General features: G+C 45.4%; 1 protein-coding gene and 1 long non-coding RNA gene across 4 annotated transcripts in view; one reads left to right on the top strand and one right to left on the bottom strand.

Moving 5' to 3' along the window:
- The window catches only part of SEC23IP (SEC23 interacting protein), a 38,657-nt gene extending 35,753 nt beyond the window's left edge, over nt 1-2,904 (bottom strand). For all 3 annotated transcript variants that reach the window (XM_070470289.1, XM_070470290.1, XM_070470291.1), the window contains exon 1: nt 2,669-2,904. In XM_070470289.1, coding sequence (XP_070326390.1) covers nt 2,669-2,834 — 166 coding nt within the window. In that variant the 5' untranslated portion in view covers nt 2,835-2,904. The remainder of the gene's footprint in view (nt 1-2,668) is intronic.
- Nucleotides 2,905-3,005: 101 nt separating this feature from the next.
- LOC139035980 (uncharacterized) lies at nt 3,006-8,468 on the top strand. Its single transcript, XR_011488651.1, has 2 exons — nt 3,006-3,204; nt 6,002-8,468. It is a non-coding gene; the product is annotated as an uncharacterized lncRNA (long non-coding RNA).
- Nucleotides 8,469-14,286: the final 5,818 nt, after the last annotated feature.

Genomic DNA, 14,286 nt, shown 5'->3' with positions numbered 1-14,286 from the left:
TCAGTGAGCCACTAAGTCCCAACAATTTGATGGTGTAAAAATCTCTTACTTCTGTTTCCTGCTCTTCACACCCCACATGGCTGAGCAGAGCTGGAGTGCCACTCGCTCCTGCCTGGCTCACAGTGGCGTCCAGACTGGACACTTCTGCTAGTCAGCTTTACTCCTCTGGTGCAATCTCAGAAAACTCCAGTCTCTCTGGAACTCATCTCTAACGTCACAGACCTGCTTAGAACCCTTCAAGCGCACTGCACACCACAGTACTATGAACTCCTCAGTGCGCTGTATGAGGCCCTTCATGACCTGGTTCCCCACTGACCACCTGAGCCACTCCCCTGTATTCACTCTAGTCACATGGACCTGGGGGGGTGCGGGGAGGTGGGGACTGGCCAAGAGGGAAAGAGTTGGAGGGGAGAGAGAGAGAATGTGAGCACCTACCTCGAAATCCCACCAAATCTGCAGGTTTCTCTCACACCTCCAGACTTTTCCATATGCCTGTCTCCCCAGACTTCCTAATTTCTATGTATCCTTCAACACTCAGCTCAAGAATCACCTCCTCTGTAAAGTTCTGAAGGTCTACGGGATGTCCGCTCCCTGGTCAGCCAGCCTATCAATCCCTCTTTCCAGCCATCACAAACCTGGACCACAACTACTTACACAGCTGGGTACAGTGTCTGTAAAACTGTGCAGTCATTGAGGACAGTGCTATCTGCTCCTCTGTCTGACACCTGGAACAGGGCCTGACAAACAAGCTGCTCGATCCAGGTTTGCTGAGTGAATGAAACTGCTTCCTGTATGCCTTTCACTGACATTGATTCATCGCTGCTTCCAATGCCACAGGTTCTCCTTTGGACTCTGGAAATTCACTGAATGGACCTCCAACGATCAACTCTTTTTTAAAGACAGAAAAACTTTTGTTAAAGAATTTCAGTTCTAAAACTTATTAATTTTCTTACTACAAAATAAACCATCTCCAAGAATCAATAGCTTTCAAGACAGGTAAGTTACCCTGTACTTGACAAGGAAGATGCTGCTGCTGCTACTGCTAAGTCGCTTCAGTCATGTCAGACTCTGTGAGACCCCATAGATGGCAGCCCACCAGGCTCCGCCGTCCCTGGGATTCTCCAGGCAAGAACACTGGAGTGGGTTGCCATTTCCTTCTCCAATGCATGAAAGTGAAAAGTGAAAGTGAAGTCGCTCAGTCATGTCCGACTCTGAGGACCCCATGGACTGCAGCCTACCAGGCTCCTCCCTCCATGAGATTTTCCAGGCAGGAGTATTGGAGTGGGGTGCCATTGCCTTCTCCAGACAAGGAAGATGTTTACCATCTACTGACAGTGACAGGCACAAACAAAGTATTTTAAAGGAACATGGGCATGAACGAAACATTAGTGAAGCAGAGGATGATAAGAGAACCCCATGTACAGCCTTATTTATTCCTGCAACCTCCAAAAGCATTCTGCTCCAGCCATGCTGGTCCTCCACCAAAAATGGCAAGGTGGACCTTTTCAGCCACACTATCAAAACGAGACATATTCCTAACTTCCACCTTTTCACTCATTCAACAAGTTTCTAGAGAAAAAAATCTGCCTACAGCATACCAGGCAGTGTTCTAGGCATAAGCTCCTGCTCTCATGGAGCTTACTGTGCTAGCGGGACAAGATAAACAAAGATGTGGACATGTCAGGTGGTAAGAACCAAGAAGAAACATGACACCAGAGAAGAGCCATTGCGTACTGCTCGGGTTCGCCCCTTTTCACCTCTCCATGAAACTTCCCTTGGTCCTCCAAATAAGAATAAATTATTCAGGAGAAAAATATTCACCATGTCCCGAGGAGCTATGTGCTGGGCACTAAACAAGATTCTAGAAATAAAAAGGTAAATAAGTCATAGCTGCAAACTTCACATAGCTCACAGTCCAAATAAACAGGCAGACACGCTTACTTTACAAACGTTTATGCAACATGATGTGCCAGACGCTACATTCAGTGCTTCACAAAAATCAATTCAATTCTCATGACAGCCCTGGAAGGCTGTACATGTATGGAAAAAGCAGCACAGAGAGGTGAAGCAACATGCCTGAGATCACACATCAAGTTATTGCCAGGGCTAGGGTGGGAATACAGTCGGGGTTCCTAAACACCAGCTCTGGGTTATGCCGCATAATCATGAAAACGCAAGCTCCGTAGACACTAATAAAGATATGTACAAAGTGCTAAGGTGCACATAGGAATGGATACCTAAGAAAACAAGCAAGAGCTTCTAACAGAAAATGAAAAAAAAAAAGAAAATGAGGCACGGCCTTGAAAGATGACTGTTCTATGCCTCTGCTTTGCAAGTATTACGAGCGTATCCGAGGAGATAGTCTACTGTATCCGAGGAGAGGGCGCACTAATTTATTTTACCTTCCCTGCAAGCGCCTGGCTGACCAGTAGATGTTCAACAAAAACGTGAGAAATGCCAGTGCAGGAGTGGCCAGCACTTGAACAGTCCCTTCGACGAACAGCTTGGCCCCCGCCCCCAAGACCCCAAGCTACTCAAGTCTGGCCACTAACTGCCCTGACAAGGTCGCAGAGGGTCGGATCTAGGCAAAGGAACGACCTCCTGTCCGACCCTTCACCTCACGGCCCCCACCCACACTTGCCCAACCGGATCTCCATCTCCTCACTACCTCCGGGCAAGAGCAGGGAGGCCGAGGCAGCGGCGGCTTGGGTGACTGGGATAAAGGGCACGTTGAAGCTGAACTCCGTGGCCGAGGAGGAGAAAAGTAAGTTAGTGCCCGACGAGGAGGCCGAGGCGGCGCCGCCGCCGCCGCCGTTAGGTTTCCTCTCGGCCATGGCTGCGGTCCACCGTCCGTTACACGTCTACGGGTGGCCGGTGCGGAACCACCGGCCGGAAACTGAGCGCAGTCGGAGCCAACACACTTCCGCACTTGCGCACAAGGACCGGAACTCCGGGCGGCCGCTCAGCTACCCTTTGCCTTCTCCAACGGGGCCGCCAGAAAGTAACATGGCGGCACCGGCTTCGCGCCCGGGTCCAAGCACGTGACACCTTCGGCCACTGCCCGGGCGGGGCCGAAGAGGCGGCTGGAGCGTGGGAGATGGGTTGCTGCTGTTCGTGAATCCAAGTACGAATCGACACTGCAAGTCTCGGGTTGCGGGGGGCGCTGTGTGCTTCCATAAAGTACCCACGGGAGCGTTTAACTAGGTAAGATTTTGAGGAACTGCGAAAGCCCGCAGGTGTAGGTAACAGATTGCTAGCAGCTGACCGAGGGAGAACTAGAGATGTGTGGGCCATTTGCAGCCAAGGTATAGACCAGCTCACCCGCTCTGACCAAATAACCGCATCTTACCTATCCACTTTCTGCACTGAACTGAATTCTTGTCATTGGTCCAGAAATTGAAATGGTAAAACTTAGTGGATACTGTTACAGAAAATACACCAGAGGATTTCTCATTTGTTAGCTAATGTCTCGTGAATGCACGATCTGCGGAGAAACCCCTGTAGTTTTTACCTGCTGCTGCTGTCTGTTGGAGAATAAATTTTGGATGGTTCTTTGTTTTCACCAGAAGGGGAAAAAAAAAAGATAAAACTTTTGAAGATTTTTAAGCCAAAAAGCGAAAAGAGGGAATTGATGTTTGGGTGTGTGACTTTTTAACAGCTTTCTATAGTGTTGGTGAAGGTTTAGTGGCTAAGTCGTGTCCACCTCTTTACCTGTCTACAATAATCTGACTAGTTTAATCCTAAAATACACTGTGGATAATTTGGATATGATTATCTTTCATATAGTTAGATTATGAAAGAAAAAAATAACATAACTTATAGGGTGGAAGAAAGCGATAGGAGAAACCCCACAGAAAGCTATGAAGTAATGGAACTATCGTCCGTCAGCTGTTACCAGTTCAGTCACTCAGTCGTATCCAACTCTTTGCAACCCCATGGACTGCAGCAGCCAGGCTTCCCTGTCCATTACCAACTCCCAGACCTTGCTCAAACTTATGTCTGTCGAGTCGGTGATGCCATCCAACCATCTCATCCTCTGCCCTCCCCTTCTCTTCCTGCCTTCAATCCTTCCCAGCATCAGGGTCTTATCCAATGGGTCATTTCTTCAAAACAGGTGGCCAAAATATCGGAGCTTCAGCATCAGTTCTTCCAATGAATATTTAGGATTAATTTCCTTTAGGATTGACTTGTTGGATCTCCTTGCAGTCCAGAGGACTCTCAAGAGTCTTCTCCAACATATCAAGAGTCTTCTCCAAGCATCAATTCTTTGGCTCTCAGGTTTCTTTATGGTCCAACTCTCACATCCATACATGACTACTGGAAAAACCATAGCTTTGACTAGATGGACCTTTGTGGGGAAAGTAATGTCTGCTTTTTAACATATTGCCTGTTTATTACTTAATTTAATAACTAGTATGCTTACTGTCAAAAAAAAAAAAAAGGAAAGCACTGAAGGGTGCCGTGGGTGGTTGGTACATGTGACTAGGCCACCCAGGTTTGTTAATTGGCATTCATATGGAGGAGGAATTAACTTTCCATATCTTCATGATAGGCAGTGGTACAAGTTACAGCAAGGTGCCCACCAGGCTTCCCAGGTGGCACTAATGGTAAAGAGCCCGTCTGCCAATGCAAGAGACGTAAGAGACGTGGGTTCGATCCCTGGGTGAGAAAGATCCCCTGGAGGAGGGCATGGCAACCCACTCCAGTGTTCATACCTGGAGAATCCCATGGACAGAGGAGCCTGGCGGGCTACAGTCCATGGGGTCGCAGAGTCAGACACGACTAAGTGACGTAGCATGCATGCTGGCATGCACCAGGCTGGGAGGAGCGGTCAAGTCCTTGAGGATACAGTTCTGGGTGACAAAAGATTTATATCTCAAAGGGGCAGAAAGAAGATTTATAGTTGGGACTTTCTAAAGTAACTACTTAAAGGAGGTTCAGGGGCCTACATGCCTACCACCTGGTTTGGGTAGGAACTGTCAATTCCCCCTGCATTGTTGAACTTCCTCATGCAGACATTTTAAGGGGGACAGGGTTCATCCTGGGGACATGGCCTTAAGCTGTTAGCAGCCATGGCAGAGTTTGGTCAAGGGGTCTTTGCCATTACTGTAGGTGGTCAAGGTGGTGTACTAAACGCTGGGGATACCATGGTACATAAGATAGACACGGGACGTTTCCTTCTTGCAGCTTACACTCCGGTCAAGAAGACAGACACTAAACACAATAACAATAAGGTGTGATGAAAGTGATACTGTAAAATTTCCAAAAGTGTCTTATGTGGAATATTGACACCATCAGGAGAGGGAGTTGTAACCTTTCTAGGGGAGGGATAGCAAGTATTTAGAACAATCAGACCATCAACAAAGGGCTCACCTTGTTTGGAGCCACATGAAAGACTTTCCTAAAGGAAACATATTTAAGTTGACACCTGAAAGTAAATGAGTAGAAGTTAACCAGAAAAGCTGGAGGAGAGGGTTTGGAGGATGTGGTAACAGATAATTAACAGATAAAATTACAGTATGTAGGGATGCCTTAAGATGCCGTATTTGAGTGTAATAAAAGAAACCTGAGTTACAGCATGGCTGGAGCCCAGTGAGCAAGTGGGAGAAAGCCGGGAGATAAGAATGAAAAGTAGATTAAGGCCAGCTGATACACGGTCCTTACAAGTTAAGAACAAAAGAGACTGAGAGAAAGGTTTAAAGGCAGGTGGAGAAATAATATTTGTTCTGCAGAAAGTTCACTCTGACTTCAGTGTAATAAAAAAATAGATACGGAAAGAGCAAGCCTGAGAGTAGAAAGAATAGTTAGCAGCCTGCTGCAATGACCAGCTGAGCAATGATGGTGATTCAAAGTAGAGCAATTGCAGTCGGAATGAACAGAAATAAGAGTGATTTCTGGGCAAAGATGTCAGACTGAGCTGCTGGATCTTCATTTTCTTACTAAAACTCAGTTGAAAGCACAAATGGGTTTGTTTGATTTTTTGTTGTTGTTGTTTTTTTAGGCACACACCCATACGGATGAGGAGAACGTGGGAAGATTTGACAGCAACAAGATTTTGAAAGGCACCAAAAAAAAGAAAGGGCAAGTAGTAGATGATTTAGCAAACCAATAATGGGGAGAGCTCAAAGGCAACATTATTTGCACCATAGGATCACCAAAAAGTTTAGGACCTGATAACCTCAGGCACCTCTGGAAGTGGCAGTCCAGTGGAAAACAGAGGTCCTGGAATTAGGAGAATTGGAGAAAACTTTAAACAGATCCCCTCCCCCTGCTCTCAGTAACTAGACTACTGACCATCCCCCTTAAAGGAAAAAGACTGAGTTTTCCTTCTGGACAGGGTAAAACAGAAGGCAGATTAAGCAACTACGTACACACTAAGTAATAAAACACTTCCACAGCCCTGGACTCTAGTCCATCAGGCTCCTCTGTCCATGGATTTCCCAGGCAAGAATGTTGGAGTTGGCTGCCATTCCCTTCTCCAAGGGATCTTCCCCACCCAGGGATCAAACCTGGGTCTCCTGCATTGCAGGCAGATTCTTTACTGTCTGAGACACCAGGGAAGCCCAAGACAGGAGGAAGATTGAGCAAATATGTACATACTGGGTAATAAAACACTCTCTTCCACAGTCCCAGCCCAATTTTCCACTTAGCTCCCAAAACAGTAGCTGCCAGGTCTTCAACCTCTCAGCAGGAGATTAGAAGACTCTTCTTGGGGTCATGTGAAGAAACATCTAGAGATAATTAAATCAGGGCTCACCAGTAAGACAGCCCAGGCAGCATGTGCTGTGCTCACTTGTTTAGTCACATCCAGCTCTTTGCAATGCCATGGACTGTAGCCTGCCAGGCTCTTCTGTCCATGGAATTTTCCAGGCAAGATTACTGGAGTAGGTTGCCATTTCCTCCTCCAGAGGATCTTCCAGACGCAGGGATCAAACCTGTGTCTCTGGCATTGGCAGGCAGGTTCTTTACCACTGAGCCACCTGGGAAGCCCAGGCAGATCACCCCATAATTTAGGTCACAATCAGCTAGCCCAGAATTCCCCTGACACTAGCCCAAATGTCTCTTCTTGGCCACTGATTTGGACATCTAGCCTCAACTCAGCTCAAAGTGAACCCTGAGTGCTGCTGAGCCTCTGGTACTCTTAGTATTTGCTCCTGCAAACGCACCTTCTGCAATCAGAGCTGCTGTGCCTGCCGCCCTGTGGGCAACGCCAAGTGTACCCAGGGGTGGGTCTGCATACAGGCAGCAGAAACAGGCCGCTGCTGAGCCCGATGTTGGGAAAGCCTGATCCCGGATGTAAATAGAGAAACACTATGAATCTCCACTTACAATTTTTTATCCTACTACCCAGACCCTCTTGCTACATTCCTATTTCCATGAAATATTCATATAAATATTCTTATACAAATTAATAATTTGAACTGTGGTATTGGAGAAGACTCTTGAGAGCCCCTTGGACTGCAAGATCAAACCAATCAATCCAAAAGGAAATCAGTTCTGAGTATTCATTGGAAGGATAGATGCTGAAACTGAAACTCCAATACTTTGGCCACCTAAGGTGAAGAACTGACTGATTAGAAAAGACCCTGATGCTGGAAAAGAATGAAGACAGGAGGAGAAGGGCACAACAGAGGATGAGATGGTTGGATGGCATCACTCACTCAATGGGCATGAGTTTGAACAAGCTCCGGGAGTTGGTGATGGACAGGGAAGCCTGCCATGCTGCAGTCCTTGGTGTTGCAAAGACTTGGACGTGACTGAGTGACTGAACTGATTCATATAAAAATAAACTCATGTAAACAAAAAATAACCACCAGACCCATTTACCTGCTCTGAGTTCCCAAACACCTTTTTAGTCCCCACACTTTTTTTTTCAGGCATTCATTCAGCAAATTCTATTATGCGAACTTGCCCTTGTGCCAGACATGGGGGATACAAGGATGGCCAGATGAGCAGAGTCCTGACAGTTCACACACTAGGGAACAGCAACCCTCTCTTCCATACTCACGTCCACCTGGCAAGGCAGGTAAACAGGGAGGACAAGGCACAGGCGACCGGAGGGAAAGTGTGCTAATTTCTGATCCAGGGAACCCAGAGCAACAGGAGGACAAAATGGAACAGAAAAATGGAGATACCCAGCAATTAGGTGGATGGCTCTAAAACTGAAGAAAGAAGTCCGGGCTTAAAATGAGATGTAGGAGGCATCAGCTCGCATGTGACTGATTTGGAATTTGGGGGTAGTGGGCAAACAGCCTCATGCTCTGTCGATGTCAGAAATGGCCATTCTTTTGGAGGAGGGTTTGTGTTACTTTCTATACAAGGTGACATGCTGGGTATTAATTCAGGCTGACAGGTATGATCAGAAGAAGCACAGGTGGGAGGCAGTCCCCACACTTCAAGTATATTTACCACATGATTGAGAAGAGTCATTAACCTGAAAGACAGTGATCCAAACATAACCCACAAAAGGAAGAGGAAATGGTAATGTAGAAGAAATAACCCACACAGGAAGGCAGGGACTTTTAAAAAATCTATCGGTAATATCTTCAGAGGGATCTGCAACCAAAAAACACGATCAGGGTGCTGTTTAAGAAAGAAAAGAAATATTTAGGGAACAAACAAGAAAGTGAGTATAAGGAAAATAAATACGAGAAATTTTCTCAAAAAGGAAAACAAAAAGACAAACAGATGGAAGCTAGGCGAGAAACCTGAGAAAATTAGAGTACCAGGCAAGAAAAACCAGTATTTGCATTTTAAGAGCTCTGCTAAAAAAGACAGAACATGCAGGGGAGGGAATCATCAAGAAAAAAATTTATATCCAGAAATGAAGGATATAGGTTTCCAAATTAAAAGGGTTTAGTGGGACTTCCCTGGCAGTCCAGTGGTTCAGACTTCACATTCCAATGCAGGGGTGCCAGTTCGATCTCTGGTCAGGAGGCTGAGATCCCGCATGCCTCGTGGCCAAAAAACCAAAATAAAATAGAAGCCATACTGTAATAAATCCGGGCAAGACTTTAAAAATGATCCATTAAAAAAAAAAAAATCTTTGGACTTCCCTGGTGGCACTGCAGTGCTCTGTTCCTCAGAAGTCTCCAGCTCATCGCGACCCCATGGACTGCAGCCCGCCAGGCTCCTCTGTCCAAGGGATTCTCCAGGCAAGGATACTGGAGTGGGTTGTCATTTCCTTCTCCAGGGGATCATCTCGACCCAGGGATTGAACTTGTGTCTCTTGTGTCTCCTGCTTTGGCAAGCAGATTGTTTACCACTAGCACCACCTGGGACAGAGTTCAATCTCTGGTCTGGGAAGATTCCACAAGCCGAGGAACAGCTAAGCCATCACACTGCAACTAATGAGCCCAAGTGCTGCAACTACCGAGGGCCACGCCCCTAAAGCCTGTGTGCTGCAATGACAAGTAGCCCCCACTCATCACAACTACAGAAAGCCTGTGCAAAGCAAGGAAGACCCAGCACAGCCAAAAGTAAAAAAAAAAATTTATAATCTTAAAAAAAAGTGTGGGGGGGGGGGTGGTTCAGTATTCAGCACAATAGCTGAAAAAACACATATCAGAGCACAGGAGACAAAGATCCATACAGATTCCCGAAGGATAAAAACAGGTCAGATGCAAAGAAATTCAGCTCCCAAAATATTTACCTCTCAAGCAGACTTTCTAAGAATATGATGGAGGGGCTCCACCAAAAATAAAGGAATAAGGCTAAGTCTTCCTATATGGGCTGCAAGTAACAGGATATCCAACACAGGTGTACAGGGGAATTCAAGCATATTCCCAAACGAAAAGACCCAAAAATGCAATGGTTCAAACAAATGTTCCTTTCTCACTCACACAAGAGTACATATTGGTGACCAGCTTTTGTCTTCAACATAGTGTTTCTGAAGCTGCCCGCCCCCCAAGGCAATAAGAAGAGGTGAGCTCAGTTCAGAGCCAAATATCCCATGTTGTTTTTCTGGCCACACTGTGAGGTGTGTGGGATCTTAAGTTCCCCAACCAGGATACAACCCACGCCCCCTGTAGTGAAAGCATGGAGTCTTTATTTATTTATTTATCCATTTATTTTTATTAGTTGGAGGCTAATTACTTTACATCATTGCAGTGGTTTTTGTCATACATTGAAATGAATTAGCCATGGATTTACATGTATTCCCCATCCCGGTCCCCCCTCCCACCTCCCTCTCCACCCGATCCCTGTGGGTCTTCCCAGTGCACCAGGCCTGAGCACTTGTCTCATGCACCCAACCTGGGCTGGTGATCTGTTTCACCCTAGATAATATACATGTTTCGATGCTGTTCTCTTGAAACATCCCACCCTCGCCTTCTCCCAGAGTCCACAAGTCTGTTCTATACATCTGAGTCTCTTTTTCTGTTTTGCATATAGGGTTATCGTTACCATCTTTCTAAATTCCATATATATGTGTTAGTATACTGTAATGGTCTTTATCTTTCTGGCTTACTTCGCTCTGTATAATGGGCTCCAGTTTCATCCATCTCATTAGAACTGAGTCAAATGAATTCTTTTTAATGGCTGAGGAATATTCCATGATGTATATGTACCACAGCTTCCTCATCCATTCGTCTGCTGATGGGCATCTAGGTTGCTTCCATGTCCTGGCTATTATAAAGTGCTGCGATGAACATTGGGGTGCACGTGTCTCTTTCAGATCTGGTTTCCTCAGTGTGTATGCCTAGAAGTGGTATTGCTGGGTCATATGGCAGTTCTATTTCCAGCTTTTTAAGAAATCTCCATACTGTTTTCCATAGTGGCTGTACTAGTTTGCATTCCCACCAACAGTGTAAGAGGGTTCCCTTTTCTCCACACCCTCTCCAGCATTTATTGCTTGTAGACTTTTGGATAGCAGCCATCCTGACTGGCGTATAATGGTACCTCATTGTGGTTTTGATTTGCATTTCTCTGATAATGAGTGATGTTGAGCATCTTTTCATGTGTGTGTTAGCCATCTGTATGTCTTCCTTGGAGAAATGTCTGTTTAGTTCTTTGGCCCATTTTTTGATTGGGTCATTTATTTTTCTGGAGTTGAGCTGGAGGAGTTGCTTGTATATTTTTGAGATTAATCCTTTGTCTGTTGCTTCGTTTGCTATTATTTTCTCCCAATCTGAGGGCTGTCTTTTCACCTTGCTTATAGTTTTCTTTGTTGAAAAGCATGGAGTCTTAACCACTGGACCGCCACAGAGTCCAAATGTCCCTTCTTAGCAGAAGTGAGACAGAAGTTAAGACACATCACTTTTGGTCACATTCCACTAGTGTGAACTTTGACAAAAGGCACTCCCTTTGGGTACAAGAAGAGCTGAGAAATACACTCCACACTTGGGTAGCCACAATTCTGGTGACTACAGTTCTATAACAATGGAGGAAGAAGGTTTTGGTGGGCAAATGACAATTGCCGTGGCAGTCTATCCCTCTGGCCACCATTTACCAAGCCTTCTTCCCAAATGGAACATACTCGTGCCCCAAGGGTGGCAACCAGCTGCCTTCAGCTTCGAAGTCCAGGATCTCTGGGCAGCTCAGCTTTTCCCAGTGATTCTGGATGTGGTTCCTTAGGAGCTGTGACTACGAGACACTCAACAGACGGCTGTGCAGCAAGAACAGGGTGACTGCAATGGAGACTCCCGCTAGGAATCAAAGGAATGGAAAGCACAGTAATCCCTGTTTCATAGAAATGACTGAGTCCTTCTAGGCAAAAACTGAAAACACCCCTGCCCTGACAGTGGAGAGTATTTGTGGTTAGTCCTGGCTGTCTCTGGTTTGGTTTTCTGTAAATAACCGCCCCATCCACAGTCCTTACTGGCCCTGGCTTTGCCCTCTGGGGGGCTCCTCCTTGACCATGGTCATCCAAGGCCATAAGTGAAGTGGCGCTGGGAAGTACATCCTCGTTAGGGGCAGTACAGCTTTGGCAGTTTACTTCCTGTTGATATGAGTTTGAAGCCTGAGACTTGCTTTCAGGCTTGAGCAGTTACAGACTCTTTCTGGCCAGCCTCTGGTTTGCTGTTTCTAGTAAAGTAACTTCCGTGTCTGACCTGAGCTCTTTTTTTCTCTGAGCCCTAACGGTGGTTACTGTGGCTTCCCTGATAGCTCAGTTGGTAAAGAATCCGCCTGCAGTGCAGGAGACCCCAGTTCAATTCCTGGGGTGGAAAGATCCCCTGGAGAAGGGATAGGCTTACCTACTCCAGTATTCTTGGGCTTCCCTTGTGGCTCAGCTGGTAAAGAATCTGCCCACAGTGTGGGAGTCCTGGGTTCGATCCCTGGGTTGGGAAGATTCCCTGAAGAAGGGAAAGGCTACCCACTCCAGTATTCTGGCCTGGAGAATCCTACAGACTGTATAATCCATGGAGGTCACAAAGAGTTGGTCACGACTGAGTGACTTTCAATGATGGTTAACTTGAAGTCATCTAAAACCAAGCTACAATCTTGATCTGACCTTTGCTATGAAGCTAGATTCTTTAGTTTACCTGAGAAGTCTTAAAGGACTGATTCTTGAAAACACCTTTGAATAAATTCTCCTTGAGTTTGAATACCACATTTTTTTTTCAATCCAGGAAGGCCCCAATTTCTCCTGTGCTTATAGCTCTCCTGATCTTATAGCTGTGCCCACCTGTGCTTACTAAGCATTAGAAATGTGGCTATTTGAATTGAGATGTGCTATTTGAATTGAGATTTTGAAGAATTAGTTAAAAAAAGATAATAGTCTTCACATGGATTATTTGTACAGATTACAATATTTTTATATGTTAGGTTAAAGTGAAAGTCGCTCAGTTGTGTCTGACTCTGTGACTCCATGGACTATACAGTCCATAATGGAGTGGGTAGCCTTTCCCTTCTCCAGGAGATCTTCCCAACCCGGGGATTGAACCCAGGTCTCCCACATTGCAGGCAGATTCTTTACCATCTGAGCCACAAGAGAAACCCATATTGGGTTAAATATATTGTTAAAATTAGTGTTACCACTCTGTGCCAGAGCAATGTCTGTTCTTTTTCTCTCCATTGAAAGGACTATTTATTCTTTTAAATGTATTCAGAAAGTCGGCTCATTTTTTTAAAAAGTGTTACTTGTTTCTTTTTACTTTTTAAAATTTAACTTTTAAATTACATGTGTGGTTTGCACAATATATCTGGAAGACTGAATACACAAACAGTGATCAGTGATCAGACCACATTTAACAATAGAACCCTGACCCATATCCTCTGACAGTAAAGCAATGGGTTGCTAAGTGCCAACTTTCCTATTTGTTTCCCTCACCCCCCAGAAAATAGGGATGGTTAGAAATTCATCCTTGGAAATTCCCTGGTGGTCCAGTGGTTAGCATTTGGCGCTTTCACTGCAGGGGCCTAGGTTCAGTCCCTGGTCAGGAAACTAAGATCCTGCAAGCCATACAGCATGGTCAAAAAATAAAGAAAATTACTCCTCCCTTTTGTTTTCTAAGAAAGGGCTAACTGTAAAGGACCATCTTGCTCTTGCACATACCAAAATAAGACTAACCCCATCCTCAGTGACTCTTATAAAATCTCCAATTTTAACTCTGTAAAATGTTCCTGAGGGAGGTCACTGGTGGTCCAGAGGTTAAAAATCTCCCTGCCATTGCAGGGGATAAGGGTTCATCCCTGGTCCTAGAAGATTCCACATGCCTTGGGGCAAATAAGCCTGAGTGCCACAACTACTGAGCTCACGTACCCTAGAGCCTGTGCTCTGTAACAAGAGAAGTCACCACCACAATGAGAAGCCTGCTCACCGCAACTAGAGAGTAGTCCCCACTCTCTGCAACTGCCGAAACTTTGTATACAGCAACACAGACTCAGTGCAAAAAAAAACACACCTCCCCTGAATGTGTCAACAGCCTGAATAAATGATCTTCTGCATTCCCTGGGGCATTTTGTCTTTCATCTGTTGTCATCCACTATCCAAGCACTAAACTAGAGCCACATTATGCAGTTTCTCTTTGTTATGGTAGCACATCACTTCTGAAAATAATTTCTGTATTATTTAGAGTAATGCTAGCAGCTGTAAAAAAAAAAAAAAAGCTATCTCAGAATGCAATGTTCATATGAAAATCTAGGTTGGCTTTAGCACAAGGTCATTCTAGACATCACCATCCCATCCATCAGGAAAGAACAAAGAACATATCCAAGGCCAAATTCTTAAGAAATCGAAGTGGAAGTTCCAGATACACTTTCCCTCATGCTTCTTTGGTAGACCTAGTCATATATCCCTGCCTAGGATCAAAGAAGCCTGGGAAATGTAGTTCCTAGCCAAGCAAC

This window comes from Odocoileus virginianus, chromosome 7 (genome assembly GCF_023699985.2).
Source record: "Odocoileus virginianus isolate 20LAN1187 ecotype Illinois chromosome 7, Ovbor_1.2, whole genome shotgun sequence".
In the NCBI taxonomy this organism is placed as follows: domain Eukaryota; kingdom Metazoa; phylum Chordata; class Mammalia; order Artiodactyla; family Cervidae; genus Odocoileus; species Odocoileus virginianus.
The sequence above is the reverse complement of the archived record's forward strand: the minus strand, read 5'-3'. Positions and strand labels throughout refer to the sequence as shown.